Source organism: Pelophylax lessonae (assembly GCF_965119305.1).
Source record: "Pelophylax lessonae genome assembly, chromosome: 3".
Lineage (NCBI taxonomy): Eukaryota > Metazoa > Chordata > Amphibia > Anura > Ranidae > Pelophylax > Pelophylax lessonae.
In genome coordinates, this window is record NC_138770.1 from 550,535,711 (window position 1) to 550,553,775 (window position 18,065).

The window sequence follows — 18,065 nt, forward strand, 5'->3', positions numbered from 1 at the left end:
CAGTTCTGCCTCCCATTGGGAATGGTAGGTGGAAAGTGAGGGCTTGTCACAAGAAATGATAGAGCCGTATAAGAGCGATATAAGCCCAGGTGAATGGGGCCTAGCCCTGCAAAGGCTTTTGAAGGGAGTTAACGTATAGGGCAAGGGTTTGGGTTTGATAAGCTGCTGCAAAAAGTGGTAAAGTTGAAGATATCGGTAGTGTTCACGCAAGGGGATATCGTGAGAAGATCTGAGAGCACCAAAAGGAATTATCCTAGTGGGGGTAAATAACGAATGGACATCCCCCTGAAGCCATGATCCGTCCACCAAGAGAACTGCAGAGGGTTCTCAAAGCCAAGCTGAAACATAGGGCATGGGAAAAGCTGAAGTAACGGCAGGTGAGGGGAAATTAGATTGGCAGAGTATTTAACGGAGTCCCAGAGACGAAGAGAATGGAGTAAGCATGGTTTGAGGTGCGGCGGGCGGTGCTGGGGTTAGCCGGGGCAGGGCACAGAAGCAAGGGGGGTTGGATGGGAATCGACTAGATCAATCGTGGCCCACAGCGGCATTTGAAAGGTGTCCTGTAAATGGGATAGTGGGACAATGGTCGTCGCGGTATAATAGGCGTGCAAGTTGGGGACTGAAAAACCGCCAGATATCTTACGGGCATACATAATCTTTTTATTAATATGAGGTCTAGAGGAACCCCAAATAAATTTCAGGAGTTTGCGCTGGTGGATACGCAGAATGTGCACTGGGATAGGGACCGGTAGCACCCTAAAATAATAAAAAATTTTGGAAGGCAAGTCATATGGACAGCAGTAATTCTGCCAAACCAGGACATGGACAGGTGGGACCAAGAGGAAAGCAGATCAGTCAATTGCTGAAAAAGGGGTGGGTAGTTGACAACGTATAGGTCGCCATAAGCCGGTGAGAGTTTGACCCCCAAATACGGTAAGGTATTATGCCACTGGAAAGAGAAGGCCGATTTAAAGGGCCTCGATATCAGCGGGGGGGGGGGGAGGAGGGGTACAGACATTGCCTTAGACTTGGCAGGGTTAATATGCAGACTAGAAAAGGTAGCAAACTAGTCTAGAAGGGCCAAGAGGTTGGGCAAGGAAATTCTAGGGGAGATGAGGGACAATAAAATGTCATCCGCGAACATAGATACTTTGTGTACTGAGCCTGCAACTTTCAAATTTTGGGGTGCGAACGGATAGCCTCTGCGAACGGCTCCAAGGCCAGGATAAATAGGACAGGGGACAATGGGCACCCCTGGCGTGTGCCCCTTCCAAAAGAGAAGGGGGATGATTCAAACCCATAATATTTAATTTTGGCCCGGGGGGGGGGGGGGATTCGTAAAGAGCCGCCAACCAGGACAAAAAGGAGGAACCAAACCCATAATGGCAGAGGACAGTCATGAGATATGGCCAGGAAAGGGTGTCAAAGGCTTTGGTGACATCTAAGGACAGCAACATGGCAGGTAGCTTACGCTGATGGGCGAGGTGTTTGAGTTGTATAATCCTCCTAACAGCGTTGCTTCCCTGGCATCGGGGTACAAAACCAACCTGGGCTTTTTTGATCAGGTGGGGAAGAAAAAAGTTTTAAGCGGGTGGCCAAGATTCTGCTAAGGAGTTTCATATCAATGTTAATAAGAGATATAGGGCGAAAGTTGGCCCAGGAAGAATGATCCCGATCTGGTTTAGGTATCATAACGTTGTTCGCCGTCAAGAGGTCAGGGGTCAGAGTTTGGCCACTCTTAACCGCATTATACATCGCCGTTAGAGGGGGAGACAGTACTGAAGCAAATTTCTTATAGTACAATGCAGTGAAGCCATCCGGGCCCGGCTTTTTGCCCACCTTCAATTCCTTAATTCCTTGTAACAGCTCAGATTCCTGGATATCCCGATCCATAAGTGTCCTATGGGACGCAGAAAGAGTAGGAAGCGTGGTATGGTGCAAGAAGGCTTCCGCAGCCTGAGAGCCATCCTGCACAGGGGCAGAGTACAGTTTGGCGAGGCGGCTGCGAAATTCCTCCAGAACCCAAAGGGGGTTGCTTGTGAGGGTGTTATGGCGAGTGCGGAGGGTAATAGGGGACAATTTAGGGGCAAATGTCCGCAACCTATTGGCCAGCATGGCATTTGGTTTGTTAGCCTTGGCGTACCATAATTGGCGGGACCAGCGCAAGGTCCGCTCCGCTTCGTCAGTAAGACATAAATCTAACTCCGCACAGCACTGGGCCAACAGCCTGCGGTTGGCAGAGGTGGGGGATTGCTTAAAGGTGGCAGAGAGTTGTTCCATTCTCTGTTCTAGCTGATTAGTGCGGGGGCCTATTTCTTTAAGGCCTTGCATGAGGTCAGAAAACAGTTTGCGGGAGGCCGTGGCGATTTCATCGTGGACTCTGGCACGGAACTTAGTCAGCAGGGCTTCTGGATCAGGGGGAGTGGGGCTTACCAAGTCCACGGGGAATTGCTGCAGACTGTCTGCCAGGGGAGAGGAGAGCCACATGGTATCATCTGGCTCCGGAGGTTCGGGCGCCATCTTGCCCCTCCCACCGGTCTGGGCGGATTTAGTATGGGATCGATGCTTCTGCCCGTATTTAGACAAGCCGCCCATACCCTGAGGTGCCCGGTGATGTCTGCAATCAGGTGAGGTAGCGGGGTCGTCGCTAAGGGAAGGCAGTGCTTGAGAAGCCGGATGGACGTTGTCCGGTGGCACGGAGCACGGAGTTCAGGCGGCCATCTTCCATGATCGCGCACATGCGCCCCCCTTCTTACATGTTTTTTGTAATCGTCCAGCCATTGTTCCCTTTTGCAGGGAGGCCATGGCCTGCATCAGGTGAATTACTGGCATCTCTGTCTCACTTTCTATAAAGGTATGTTTATTGAGCCTGGCAGATTCACTTGCCACTACTAAAACTATACATACTCTCCTTACATCGTCATTATTCTATGCCAGGAATAGGATTACATCATCCTGGGAAAAAAACATCAGCACCATCTTTACAGGCATGGAAATTATTGGTTAAAAAAGCAGTCCATCTGAAGAAAGCTACATATTTGAGTAGGGGTGCATTTACCAAGTTTAACAAAGCGGTGGGTAGGTGGCTCTCAGTTGATGGGTTTATATACTCATTAATCAGAAACCCTAAGTCCTTTGCTGTAGACTTCGGATATATTCCCTTTTCCAGAGGGTTGATATGATCTCCAATTGTTTTGTCATGCAAATTTACTGTATGTTTCTTAACCACTTTAGCCCAGGAGGATTTAGCTGCTCAAAGACAAGGCCCTATTTTGCGTTTCGGCACTGCGTGAATTGCGCGGTCGTGCGACGCTGTACCTAAATTAAACACTTTTGGGAGTACCAGTGACATTACTACAGTAATCAGTGCTATAAATATGCACTGTTACTGTCAAAATGACACTGGCAGGGAAGAGGTTAACTTTATTGGTGATCAAGGGGTTAAGTGTGTCCCTAGGGGCGTGATTCTAACTGTGGGGGGCGTGGCTTGTTATGTAACCACAGACATACGATCCTTCATAGCAGGATCGCATAGCCTCTCCTCTGTGCTTACTTCAGGGAGAATGACAGACGACTGTGTTTACATCAGCCGTCCGTCTTTCTCCCTTTCCTGTGGAAGATCGCGAGTGGCCGGCGGACATCGGAGCCGCCAGTCATATGCGTGGGGAAGGCAGGGAATGTGCAGGGGCGGGAGTGCGCTGCTCGCCCCCTACAGGCTCGTGGGCGAGCGATGTAGGTCTACGTCACTTTGCCCAGGAGCGGCTGACTGCCGCAATAAATAGTCGTGCGGCGGTCGGCAAGTGGTTAACCACTTCTGGACCGGAAGGATTTACCCCCTTAACTGACCAGGCCATTTTTGCAATTTGGCACTGCATTACTTAACCACTTCAACACTGGGCCATTTCACCCCATTCCTGCCCAGGCCAATTTTCAGCTTTCAGCGCTGTCACAATTTGAATGACAATGGCGCGGTCATGCAATGCTGTAGCCAAATGAAATTTTTATATTTTTTTCACACAAATAGAGCTTTCTTTTGATGGTATTTAATCACCAATGGGGTTTTTTTTTTTTTTTTTCTTACTAAAAAAAATAAATAAATTAAAAAAAAAAGAATTTTTTTTTTTACTTTACTGTAATTAGGGCACTGATGATCAGTGCCCTGATTACCTGTCCTAGACTCCGCTTTGAGTGTGTGGCAAGGAGAGCCGATAAACGGCATTTCCCCATTTACATGTGATCAGCTGTGATGGGACACAGCTGATCACATGGGTAAAGAACCACGTCATTGGCTCTTTACCAAGATCGAGGTTGCACCATGTCCTAGAACACGGCGCAGCCACGATCGCCGCACTGCACAGGTGTTCTGGGGCACCGTTAAACTGACAAACAGCGCAGCGATGTACCCAAATAAAATTGATGTCTTTTTTTTTCCCCCACAAATTTAGCTTTCTTTTTGTGGTGGTTATTTGATCACCTGTGTGACTATTTTTTGCACTATAAACAAAAAAAAGGAGCGACAATTGTAAAAAAAATAAAAAAAATAAAATTTTTTCATCATTCTAGGCCAATATGTATTCTGCTACATATTTTGGTAAAAAAAAAAAAAAAAATCCCAATAAGCGAAAATTTATGGTTTGAGCAAAAGTTATCACGTATACAAAATGGGGAAAGAGGTCTTTTTTTTTTACTAGTAATGGCGATTTTTAGCAGGACCACGACATTGCAGTGGACAGATCAGACACCTGTCATTTGATACTTTTGGGGGGACCAGTCACATTACTACAGTAATTAGTGCTAAAAATATGCATTGTTACTGTACTCACGATACTGACAGGGAAGTGGTTAAAACCAGGGACGATCAAAGTATTAAATGTGTCCCTAGGGGGTTCTTTCTAATTGTGGGGGATGAACAAAGAGACCTGTGTTCCTAAATAGGAGGAACGCAGGATAACGGAAAATTTATATCAAATACTTACCGTAATTTTCCTTTCCTGATGGACTCCATGGCAGCATACGTATCGGGTTTGGCCCCGCCTCCAAACCTACCCATAGGACCTCACTCCCATAAATCTTTGCTCCTGTTCAGCACACGTGTTCTGTAACTATCCTCCACAGAAATCCGGGAGGGAACTCCTGCTGCCATGGAGTCCATCAGGAAAGGAAAATTACGGTAAGAATTTGATATAAATTTTCCGTTTTCCTGACAGACTCCATGGCAGCATACGTATCGGGAAATAACTCGCCGTACACACAGGGTGGGCAGGTGCTGAACAGAAAAGTTTAATGCATTTTGTCAAACAGACAGGACTTGCAAACCGAAATTCACAGAAGAAAGAGCCGCTGGCTCAACACAGTAATGGGATAAAAAAGTGTTAATAGAGGACCACGATGCTGCTCTGCAGATGACTTCAGGAGCCACATGTCTGGATACTGCCCAGGAGGTAGAGATGCTCCGCGTCGAATGAGCTGTAACTACTGCTGGAGGGGTCAAGCCCTTAGCCCTATAAGCCCACTGGATGGTCTGGATGATCCAAGAGGAAATGGATCTCGTCGAGGCTCTTGAACCTTTGTTTTTTCCATAGAAGGTAACAAAAAGATGTTCTGATTTTCTGAAAGAGGAAGTGGCATCTAAATATTTCTTAATACACTCTCCAACATCCAGCGGATGAACCGAAGATTCTTCCTCTTCCTGTCTAAAGGTTGGTAATACTGTTTCTATGTTTTCATGGAAGACAGAGGTCCTTTTTGGTCTCGCATCCAGCATGGGAATGAGCACCACTCTGTCAGGAAAAAAAGTTAAGAAAGGCTCTTGTGTCCCAAAGGACCCAATTTCCGACACTCTTTTTGCTGAGGTTATAGCTACCAGAAACACTGTTATCAGTGTAAGCTCTCTTATGGTCAAAGAATCAGACGTGTCTTGAATCTGACCCGCCAGGAAATCCAGAACTAGTGGCAGATCCCACTTGGGAAACCTGGGTTTTCTCTGAGGTCTGATTCTCACTGCCCCTTGGAAGAACTGACGAATTAGGGCATGAGTGGCCCAGGAGATCCCTGTAAAAGCGGAAATAGCCGAGACCTGGACTCTGAGCGAACTTACTGATAGAGGCAAGTCCAGTCCTGATTGGAGAAAACTCAACACATCCTGGATCTTAATTGAAGATTGAGGATCAGGCCTTGTAGTCAGCTGTGCAGAAAATTTTTCCCAGATTCTCTGATAAACCCTATTCGTTGAGCTTCTTCTAGCACTAAGCAATGTCGAGATTGCCGTATCTGGACAGCCTAAAGCCTGTAACCTCCTCCTCTCAACATCCAGACCCTGAGATGTAGACGGTCTGGGCACGGATGGAGTACAGACCCCTGGGACAACAGATCCGGTCTGAAGGGTAGCGGGATTGGGTCTCGGACACTGAGTAGCGTCAGAAGGGGAAACCATGGCCTGTTCGGCCAGAAGGGAATCACCGCCACTACCTCCACTGGCTCCGACCTGAGTCTCCGAAGAAACTGTAACACAATCGGAATCGGTGGGAAGGCGTACGCCCTGTGGAATCTCCACTGATCCGAGAGTGCATCTATCCCTGATGCTTGTGGATCTCTGAATCTTGAATAGTACCTCGGCAGTTTGTGATTGCAGGGGGAGGCGAAGAGGTCTACCTCTGGGGAGAGCCCCAATGTTAGGATCCAGTCGAACGTTTCCTTGTGAAGGGACCATTCGTTGTTGTCCAGATCCACTCTGGACAAGAAGTCTGCTTTGACATTCTGGACTCCTGGAACATAAACCGCTGAAAGATTCGAGAGATTTCTCTGTGCCCAGGACATAATCGGCTCCACTTCCCTCAATAGGGACCAGCTGCGTGTTCCCCCTTGTTTCCTGATGTATGCCACTGCTGAGGTGTTGTCCAGACGCAGCATGACAGGTTGGTCTTTTGTCAGGTGAGAAAATGTCCGAAGAGCTTGGAATGCTGCTCGGAGTTCTAGTATGTTGGATACTAATCCTCGAGTGGAAAACTCCCACCTGCCCTGTGCCACCTCCGACAGACAGTGGGCACCCCAGCCTATGTTGCTGGCGTCCGAGGTAACCACTACCCACGGAGCTGGCTTCAGAGAGTGGCAGTTCAGCAGGTGGCCTCTGCATAACCACCAGGGGAGACTCGCTCTCATTGAAGGGGTTAAGAAGATGCGTTGATCCAGATGCCACGTATCCCATTGCTGAAGGAATCCCTTCTGGAAGGGTCTCATCCTCCACAGGGCCCACTTCACCATGGGGACTACTGCGACCATAGTCCCGATCACCTTCAGGCATTGATGTGCCTGAAGATGAGAGGATGAGAGGGCAAAGCGAATCCTGTCTCGAAGTGTCCCTATCTTTTCCTCTGGAAGAGAAATGGTCGCCTTCTCTGTGTCGAACAGAGCGCCCAAGTAGATCAGGGACTGAGTTGGAGTCAGGTGACTCTTCTCCTTGTTGAGTAACCAACCAAACTTCTGGAGAGTGGACACGACCTGCTCCAGATGGACTAATAGTTGGTCTCTGTCTTGGGACAACAGGAGGAGATCGTCCAAATAGTGGTGAAGACGGATACCTTCCAATCTCAGTAGGGCTACCACGGCCAATAAGATTTTTGAAAAGGTCCGTGGAGATGTTGAGAGCCCGAATGGGAGACAGATAAACTGAAGATGTAATCCTCCCACTTCGAACCGGAGAAACCTTTGAAAATCTTCGTCCACAGGGACATGAAAGTAGGCGTCTTTCAAGTCGATGGACACCATCCAATCTGCCGGCTGGACTGACTGCTGTATGGACAACAGGGTCTCCATTTTGAACCTTTTTTTTATGAATTTGTTCAAGAAGGTCAAATCTATTACTGGTCTCCATGATCCGTTCTTCTTTTGGACCAGAAAGAGCGGAGAATATATTCCTTGGCCTCGCTCGGACTCTGGAACGGAGATGACAGCCCCTTGAGCCATGAGAGCTTCGACGTAAGAAAACAAAATCTGACGCCTTTCTTCTAGGGATGGAATGGCAGTAGGCAGAAACCTTGAGCCTGGCATCTCCTTGAAGACCCACTTGTGGCCTGAGGACACCGTCCTGACGACCCAGGGGTCCTGAATCGAAGCCGCCCAGACATGTCGGAAGGAGCGTAGACGCGCACCCACCCGACATGTCTGAGCGGGCCCACCTTCAAAAGGACTTAGTGGGCTCACGGTCCCCCGAGGAGACATTCTTTGTCGTCTTCCTGGAAGACTGTCTGGATCTCCAGTTCCGGTTGAACTCCCGACCAGGTCTATAAGAACGAGCTTCCCTGGCCCGATCAGGCACAAATTTTCTGGTAGGCTGTCCTTTCTTGACGTTGAACTGGCGCCGATCCTGGGGAAGAAACCCAGACTTACCGCCTGTGGCCCGGGTTATGGCCTCGTCAAGTTTATTCCCGAAAAGGGAGGACCCCTCAAAGGGAATACGGCACCAAACTTGCTTTGATGCCGGATCCGCAACCCAAGGGCGGAGCCAAAGAGCTCTCTTAGCTGTGACCGAGGACAGCATAACTCTTGCCAATAGACGGATCAGGTCTATGGAAGCCTCCCCAAGGAACGACACGCCCAGCCTAAGCTCCTGGATTGGAGCGCTTCTGGCCACCTCCTCCGAAACCGATCTGACCGATTCGTCTACCACATCAGCCCAAGACTCCATGGCTTTGGATAGAGCGGCTAAAGCCAGGACTGGCTTACAGGCCATACCTGCTGTAAGGTAGATTCTTTTCAAATCAGAGTCCATCCTTCGGTCCAACGGGTCTTTAAATGAGACCGTATCCTCTAAGGGAAGGGTCACATGCTTGACCAGTCTCATCACTGCTGCGTCAACTAGGGGAGGAGACTCAAGATGTTTCACATCATCCTCTTTGAAGGGGTAAAGTTTAGCCATCTTGGATACTAAGGAATTCTTTCGTTCCACCTTTCTCCACTCCTCCAAGATGATTTCACCCAACTCTCCCAGGAAGGGAAAATTAACACGCTCCTTATTGAGCTGTTTGAAGTACTTCTTCTGCTTGGGAGGGGGAACAGCTGACTCTTCCCAATTTAAGGTCTCTCTGACCGCTTTAACCAGGGAAGGCACCAAGGTATATTCAAAACCCAAGCAGGGATCTTCATCTTCAGAGTCGCTACCCGACAAGAGCATCGACTGATGGCTTGTGTGGGCCGACTCGAAATCTTCCTGTACCTGTAGTGCTACAGGGGAAGGGCTTGGGGAAGCCGTTGCAGTGTCTTGAGAACGACTGACACCCAACTCTGCCAAAGAGTCCTTTACCACTCTCTTGACCAAAGCCTCAATGCGTTGATCGGAAGTATCCCTTTCTCCCGCAGCCTGGGAGAAACATCTGTCACAGAAAAGCTTCCTCTCCGGGACACTAGCGCCACAGCCCCTGCAACCTGCTTTGTCAGGTCTCTGTGCGTGGCTGGCTGAAGTGGACGCTTTACGATGATGTGAGCCCGAACGGGACTTTCCAGTAGAGTGCCGGTGGCGAGAGCTTGAGCGCCTTTCACTTCTTTGAGAAGAGTGCCTAGTCTCTGAACGAGGAGGGCTGTGAACAAGAGAAAAAACAGAAAACACAGACAGGAAGCTAGGAACACTTGAGTTCCTACCCCCACCCCCTATAACCCACAACCCCACCAAGAAGCCCCAAATACCTGTTCGGGGCGGGCTGACCACCGGAGGGCAAAGTAGCTTCCATTCTGATGCTGACCTACAACAAGAATGAGCCGGACAGCATGTCAGAAAAACCAGCAAAGCGGGGGGGGGGTTGCTCCCAAACTGGGGCCAGTACTCACCAGGAACCAAGGTTAGCAGGCAGAGCGGCAGCGCACAGCAAAACGACCACAAAAACGAACGATTTTCGTATGTGTAACACCCAGTATCAGCAGTGTGTACAAACACAACACTGCTGACAGCTCTGGGGTTTAAATATGGCGCCTGGTGACGTCATCAGCGATCGCCACCGACGCCAGCTTACTGCGCATGCGCCGTGCTTACACTGCGCATGCGCGAGAACCAAGCCTTGTTCCCGAGGCGCCGCACATGCGCAGTAGCGAGCACCGGAGGCCGGTCAGGAAGTGAATCGCTGACCGGCCCCGGACCACTAGCCACCAGGGAAGGCAGGAGAAAAACCAGGTAAGACATAAAGGCACGAGCAAGCAATAATATAAACAAAATAGCTGCCATGGAGGACTTTGTACTCACGGACCGCAGATCACCAGGGATGGATGCACACACCGGACTTATCTCATGCTTAGGGTACCGGCCACCCGCAGCAGCTGGGCTTTTTGGCCAAGGCTGCATACATCTTCGCCCCTACTCCATACCCCGCAGCAGCTGGGGCTTATTGGAGAGCTCCATACCCGACTGGTAGAGCCATCCATCACCCGGAATCCATCTTCAGGTAGGATATCAGGTAATCCTTTGGAGGACAAAAAAAGAACACGTGTGCTGAACAGGAGCAAAGATTTATGGGAGTGAGGTCCTATGGGTAGGTTTGGAGGCGGGGCCAAACCCGATACGTATGCTGCCATGGAGTCTGTCAGGAAACCTGTGTTAATCACTGACAGAACAGTGGTTTGCCTTGTTTATCTCGGCAGACCGCTGTTCTGTCTCCACGGGGAGCGATTGCGGGTGCCCGGTGGACATGGTGTCCGCAGGACCCGCTGATTGGCTCCCCCCCTGTGGCCAATCGGCGCGCGCCCCCACTAGCTGTCTCACTAAACGACGTACAGGTACGTCGTTTCGCAGGACAGAGCTGACCTGTCCAAATATAAGTACGGCGGCTGGTCAGCAAGTGGTTAATATGATTGTTGGGGGGTGGGGCGGCAGGAATTTGAATGCTGACTTATCTCTGTATATTTGTTGTGCGGGGTGCCTGTACTTCACTGGTCTCTTACCCTTGTGGGGACCACACACTGGTATACGGTGACGATGCTACTTGTACTGTTTGGTCCGGGTATTTTTTTTAGTTTGTTTTCTTACTTTTAATTTTCAATGTTTTGCTTAGTGACCATTTTTGTAAGCTGTTGCCTTCTTATGCATTGTAAAAAATTTCAATAGAAAGAATTTTACAAAAAAAAAAAAAAAAAAAAAGCTACGCACTATTCATACTAAATGATTAACAGTGTAGTCAGTAGAAGATCAGGTTCAGTATAAAAAAAAAACAATGCTCCCAATTTGGAGCACAGTTTTCAATTATAGCGCCTTATCTGAAGTGCAAAACAGGGAAAACAAATGTCTCATGATATGCAAGGACAGACAGATTTCCCCAACCATTGCCAATTAGGAAATAGGGGTTTAATGCCAACCTTATCAGGAGAAATAAACAAACGTCACACACAGGAACGTATATTACAATATTTTATAGGCTGAATTACTGTAATGCAAATTTATGAAAAATATGGAAAGCATTCTGTTATTTCATTCATTAGTGCAATTAGCTTTGTTTTACAGAGAAAGGACAGAAAGCATTATACATGTGCAAGCTTAAGTGCTCTAGTCATGCATGTAGTTTCAATGCCAGCAATGCTCAGATCTCAGTCTTGCTAATGACATTAAAGTGAATTCCAGCTTTGTTCAGACGGTCAATAAGCTTGGTTTTGGAAAACGCTGCTCCAGGTGTGAAAACCCCTCCCCTGGAAAACAAAAAAACAACTTTCGTAAAACTCACCAGACATAGAGCTGTCAGATTCAGTTACTTCAACAGTGCAAGAGACAAAATGGAATAAAACCCTTCTCCCATCACAGATGCTCTCCTGTTCTCCAGAATATACACACAATAGACAAATTGTGGATTTAGCACAAATGGTTGGTTTACAATTTTAGGTTATTAAAATGAGACTTTGCTAAACAGACTGCTCTGTTTCTGAGTCCATTAGGCGGTTTTAAGCCTGAAGCCCCGTACACAGGAGCCGACCATGGGGCAGTGTGACGAACGCCCATTTGCTGGAACGTTCGCCACAGGCTACTGGAGGAGTGTGGAGGCCAGCCTCCTACCCAAGGACTATGGGCCCTGGCTTGTAGGGGAGTACACCTCTGTGTGAGGGTATATGCTGGGGGACAATGGGAGTAGTGTTGCTTTGGACTCAAATCCATGTCACCCCAAGATACAGACTCAGACTGGGATCAATGTTACAGGCCTAAAGCTGAGAGACTAAACATGCTAATGACATAAGACTTAGCTTTGGTATACTGGGGGGGATGTGTATTGACAGTTCTAATAAGGCGTGTTGAAATTGGAGACGGGCTGTCTGAGAGCCTATGTCTCCTGCTTTCATCTGTTTAGAGGTTAAGTGTGTTCACACTTCTAGGAATGTGTATTCGGCTATGTTTTGGGTTTGTTGAATTATGGTAATGTTGCAGTCTCATTCACCTGTGTCTGTCCAGATGGCCAGGTATGTTAATTATGTTCTGTATCCAATACATTTGCATGATGTAATCAAGCTCCTAAAACTGGATATATATTGGAAGTTGAGTTGGTGAATAAAGTGTCATTTGTTTTAACCTTCATCAAGTTGGAGGCTGATGTTTGGGGAGGAATTGAGGGGCCAGGACTGCATCACTGGAGATTCTGGGGACCTAAGACAGAAATAATTGGTCCAAGATTTGGGGATCTGTTACAGGCAGTATTGGATGGTTCAATAGAAACCAGACGACATTGAGCCCGTGTGTACAGCAGCCAAGCCAGCTTCTGTCGAAGGGGCATGACCGAAAGGTCAGTCGATCGGCATTCGATCAGCGATTTCAGCCAATGGCTGAGAGCATTGACCGGTCTGTTCTGGCGGCCATCCCCCTGACAGAACACAATAGCTTAGCGGGAGGGGACCGCTGTACTAACAGCGTATTGTTAGTACAGCGGCTCCTCTCAAATCGCTTCATTTTTTTTTTTCCATTCAGCCTGCTAGTTGAAAGAAAAAAACCCAAACTGCTAGTGTTTCGAAGGCTTAAGGACTTGTATCCTTGCTGAGCAAGGACTTTCGCTTCTCCATGGGCATCCAGCCTCCAAAAGCCTTCTAAAGTTCTGTTATTAACGGTCTATGTATTTTCTATATGATGATTGGACGTTTATCCCACTAACTTAATATTTATAATCTAATGCTTTATTCGTCGATGGAGTTGTTTGAGGTTGTCTTAGATGTGTAAGAGGATGATTACAAGGTCTGCTTTTGTAAAAAAAATAAAATACAATAATATATATATATATATATATATATATATATATATATATATATATATATATATATATATATATATATATATATATATATATATATATATATACACACACACACACATATACATACACACATTATATATATATATATATATATATATATATATATATATATATATATATATATATATATATATATATATATATATATATATATACGTGTGTATGTATACGTGTGTATGTATACGTGTGTATGTATACGTGTGTATGTATACGTGTGTGTGTATACGTGTGTGTGTATACGTGTGTGTGTATACGTGTGTGTGTATACACGTGTGTGTGTGTGTATACACGTGTGTGTGTGTATACACGTGTGTGTGTATACACGTGTGTGTGTGTATACGTGTGTGTGTGTGCGTGCGTACGTATATATATATATATATATATATATATATATATATATATATTATATATTATTGTATTTTATTTTTTTTACAAAAGCAGACCTTGTAATCATCCTCTTACACATCTAAGACAACCTCAAACAACTCCATCGACGAATAAAGCATTAGATTATAAATATTAAGTTAGTGGGATAAACGTCCAATCATCATATAGAAAATACATACACATACATACACACACACACATATTATGAAATCAGATTTATAGAACAAATCTCTTACTGTGCTTAATTTCTCCTGTCAAATCTTAAACACAAATCACACGAATGCTAATTGCAATAAATGTTTCTCTACTCAATTCAGAATTTGTTTTAAACATAAGAAAAGTAACAAATGATGTTGCGGCACAGTGCTGTAAAAGAAAATCATGCCACTGAAAAGATTTGAATTACCCGTGACTATGCACAAACCTTTTTGGAAGAGAGTCTGGTTCCTTTAAAATAGTTACTCCAGCTTGTACCATTGCAATTGGTGTGGCAACGTAGCCGGCTTCTGTAATGTGAGGTAACATTTATAAACAATTAAAAAAAAGATGCATACTTGGAAAGCTTTACATAAAAATATATTACCTCCATGGCGGTATGATTATTTCAGATTTTAGGTGCTGAAAGCAGTACCAATATTTTGCATGTAATTCTTAAGGACGAGCAGCCCAAACCAACTATTTACATATGATTTGTTTTTTCACTGTGCGTTCTTTATAACATCTTGGGTAAAGATAACGTTTGAAACACAAAATCATAAACTATAATATAATAAATAACTATAAATAAGTTAATAAATATATATATGTGTGTGTGTGTGTGTGTACAGTAATACTGCAGGCAAGGCCACTGGGGGGGCAAACTAAGGTCAATTTATTTTATTTAGTAATGTAATCCATTAGGATTACAATGTATCAGTGTGTTTGTATGTTTTACTTTTTGAATGTGCCGCCGGTTCCACCACCCTGCGACGCGGCACTCGCAGGGAACAAAAGCCAGGGCACAGAGCATCAGGCGAAAGATCCGGCCGCCGTACACTGCCAGAATACATTGCGGGATCCTGGGGACAAGGTAAATAACCTCTTCCAGGATCCAGTTATTTCTCCCTGGCGGTACCCCGAGTGTGCCGCTAATGGCACTGAAATTCCTCCCCGAGCCACACTCGGGAATACCACCAGGGAGGTTAAAGTAAAACAAAAAAATAAAAAATATTGCCTTATCCTTTACTTACAGAAATTAGCTCCGAATCGCAATTTTAAACTTTTGTGAGAACAAAATGTTTATTCTTTACATCAGGCATATCAAATGTGAATGAAATAGTAAGCTGAATTGGGCGTAATGAGCAATCAATGTCAATCCCTCAGCCTTGTGTGACAAAGACAGCGGCACTCATCCCATTCCTACCCTGTGCTGATACAGCGATACTTCATTAAACGTGTATCTGAAGTGCTGCAAAAACTATTACACAATACCAGGCACCTCTAGATGAAGCCATTCCCATCTGGCCCCAGGATCTCCATGCAGCATGCAATCATTGTGACCCTCATGTCATCAGAGGATTCCACAGAAGGACTAGGCGAGTATGCAACAAAACAGTGCTTTTTGCATTTTACAAATTTGCACTACAGAACATGTTCCATAGGAAACAAAAAGCACTGACAATGCATAGGTGTTAATTTGGGCCTTAGGCTTTGAGATGTACCTCTTTCTAAACCCCTAAGCCCTATTTTAGGGGTTCTCTCTAGCAGTGCATCGAAGTTGTGTTAAAGTAAACTTGAACACAAGAAGTGAAGATTTGCCATGTTCTAGTGAACATTCATGTTAACGATATCTAAACATCCTATAAATACCTGTTTCGAGATCATCCTGAAAAATATCAGTTCACTATGGGAGTGCTTAGGCACTACTGTGCTTACAGTCTCATAGCTGTGTATATATGCAGTGTGAAATCCAAGGCACTGCTGCCAATAACTGCTAGTCTCAGGAGATTTGTAGTTGGACTTAGTGATGTTACACAAAGGGATGTGCACACAGACGCACCGGAGTCACAGTAAGTCAGTAATGGGGAAAAGATCATCTGTACAGGAGCCTGAACCAATACTAGTGATCAGACCTTTGTTCTCTGCTTGCCCTTTTTGGCCATCTGCAAGTTTCAACTTCCTAGTTGGCTGTTCGGAATGGCAAAAACATTTTTTAACCACTTGCCGACCGCTCACTGAGCTGGTACTGCGGGAAAGTGGCTCGATGCCGTCCAGCGACATAGACCTACGTCGCTGGATCCCTCCCCCTCTCGGCGGCGCGTGCATTCAGACACAGCGGGAGTCGGGCCAGGGGAGGAGAGGCGGTGATCACCACCGCTCTTCCCCGATCGTCTGGGATCGAGTGTAGAGATCCGCCCGCTTGTGTAAACAAAGCTGGCGGATCTCCTATGTGACAGACAGTCACAGATTACAGGATTCAGCATAGCTGAACCTGTGATCTGTGTCTGTGTCAGACAATCCCCTCCCCCCACACACGTCAGTAAGCATGAGGCAAAAATTTAACCCCTTGATCACCAATAAAGTTAACCCCATCTCTGCCAGTGTCATTATTACAGTAACAGTGCATATTTATAGGACTGATTACTGTAGTATTGTCACTGGTACCCCCAAAAGTGTCAAAAATGTCAGTTAGGGGTCCGATCTGTCCGCCGCAATGTCGCAGTCCCTCAAAAAAAAAAAAAAAAAAAAAAAAAAAAAAAAAAAAAAAAAACGCAGATTGCCGCCATTACTAGTAAAAAAAAAAAAATAAACAATAAAAATGACAAATCTTTCCCGTAGTTGGTAAACGATAACTTTTGCGCAAACCAATCTAAATACGCTTATTGTGAATTTTTTTTACCAAAAATATGTAGCAGAAAGCAAATTTGCCTAAAATGTTAAAAATTTTAGATTTTTACATTTTTTTTGGGAATCTTATATAGCTGAATGTGAAAAATATTTTTTTTTTTTTCAAAATTGTCGCTCTTTTCAAAAATTAAAAAAAAAAAAAAAAAAAAAAAAATCGCACAGGTGATCAAATACCACCAAAAGAAAGCTCCATTTGTGGGGAAAAAGAAGGACATAAGTTTAATTTGGGTACAGCGTCGCACGACCGCGCAATTGTCCATTAAAGTAACGCAGTGCCGAATCGCAAAATATAGCCTGGTCAGGAATGGGGTAAAATCTTCCAGTCTTAAAGCGGTTAAAAATACGTTCATTGAGGATTCAATATATTGGATATTTTTTAACTGTCAAAGTAGAAAATGTCAATTTTTTCACAAAATTTTTGCTATTTTTTTTATTAATATCGCAAAAAATAAAAAGCGCAGAGGTGATCAAATACCACCAAAAGGAAGCTTTGTTTGTGGGAAAAAAGGACGTAAATTTCGTTTGGGTACGGCGTTGCATGACCACGCAATTGTCAGTTAAAGTCGCGCAGTGCCAAGTTGCAAAAGTGGCCTGGACGTAAAGCAGGAAAATCCTCCGGTGGTAAAGTGGTTAAAAACATAGCAGGAAGAAAAAAAAAAAAAGTTTTACCTGGTCCTGAAACTTGTGTGCATATTTTTATATTAGGCTTTCCTTGCTGGGGATCTTGGTCCTGACTGTAGCCCTCTCCAAAGAACGTCATTGTGAAAGAGGATTCAGCCATCTGTGAAAATACCATTTCATTTATAAACCTATTACAAAAAAGGGTTGCATCTTAGAATCACTTATTTAAGCACACTGCTTGAAACTAAAAGCCCTCAAAATGTCCACAAAACAAACATGAGAATTAAAAACTATTTTTAAATAGATAGAAGTAAAAGATCATCATCGTGAGCTGGTTGGTAATTATTTTTAATTTGTCCTAAATTAAGATAACTGAATCTCCTCCTATGGTTAAGGCACATGTTATAGCCACATGATGGCTGTGTAGAGCATGTAAGGTAATACACCAATATGCATGTATTTTCATTAAACATGGGACCGCAACTTCACTCATTCCTCCTCCATAACAGAATGGGCTGTTGGTGTTGTTCCCAACCTTGGGCAATACTGCACCAGTTCCAATGATGTGGGGAGACTGGAAGAAAGGGGTGAGCTTTAAAGGCTGTCACAACTGTTTGCAGGCAAAGTGTAAGACATGCATATACAGCCCAGTTATTCACACAGGAGAAGCTGGGGGAGAGGGTGACAAGTGGAATTTCAGGCGCAATCTTGCAGCATCGTAAGCCCTCTGCGGGAGGAATATTGGCAGGATCAACAAGTAGGATGTGCTGGAATTAAAGGGAGATTTTGCACAAATCCAGAGGGAGACATGAAGAATCACACATTTGATACTGCAGAAATGTTTTTTTTACATGGACATTCAAATGTTAAATTGGTTGCAACGGTTTAAATGAATATACACAGAAAGAG

At 45.3% G+C, this 18,065-nt stretch overlaps 1 protein-coding gene across 1 annotated transcript in view; it reads right to left on the reverse strand.

Annotated features, from left to right (window-relative positions):
* Positions 1–11,373: 11,373 nt before the first annotated feature.
* Positions 11,374–18,065, reverse strand: part of LOC309549447 (saccharopine dehydrogenase-like oxidoreductase) — a 93,172-nt gene continuing 86,480 nt past the window's right edge. Inside the window, exons 9-11 of the mRNA XM_082249746.1 lie at positions 17,205–17,344; positions 14,074–14,155; positions 11,374–11,661 (exon numbers count right to left, since the gene is read on the reverse strand). Of these exons, the coding sequence (XP_082105872.1) occupies positions 11,556–11,661; positions 14,074–14,155; positions 17,205–17,344 (328 nt within the window). The 3' untranslated portion in view covers positions 11,374–11,555. The remainder of the gene's footprint in view (positions 11,662–14,073; positions 14,156–17,204; positions 17,345–18,065) is intronic.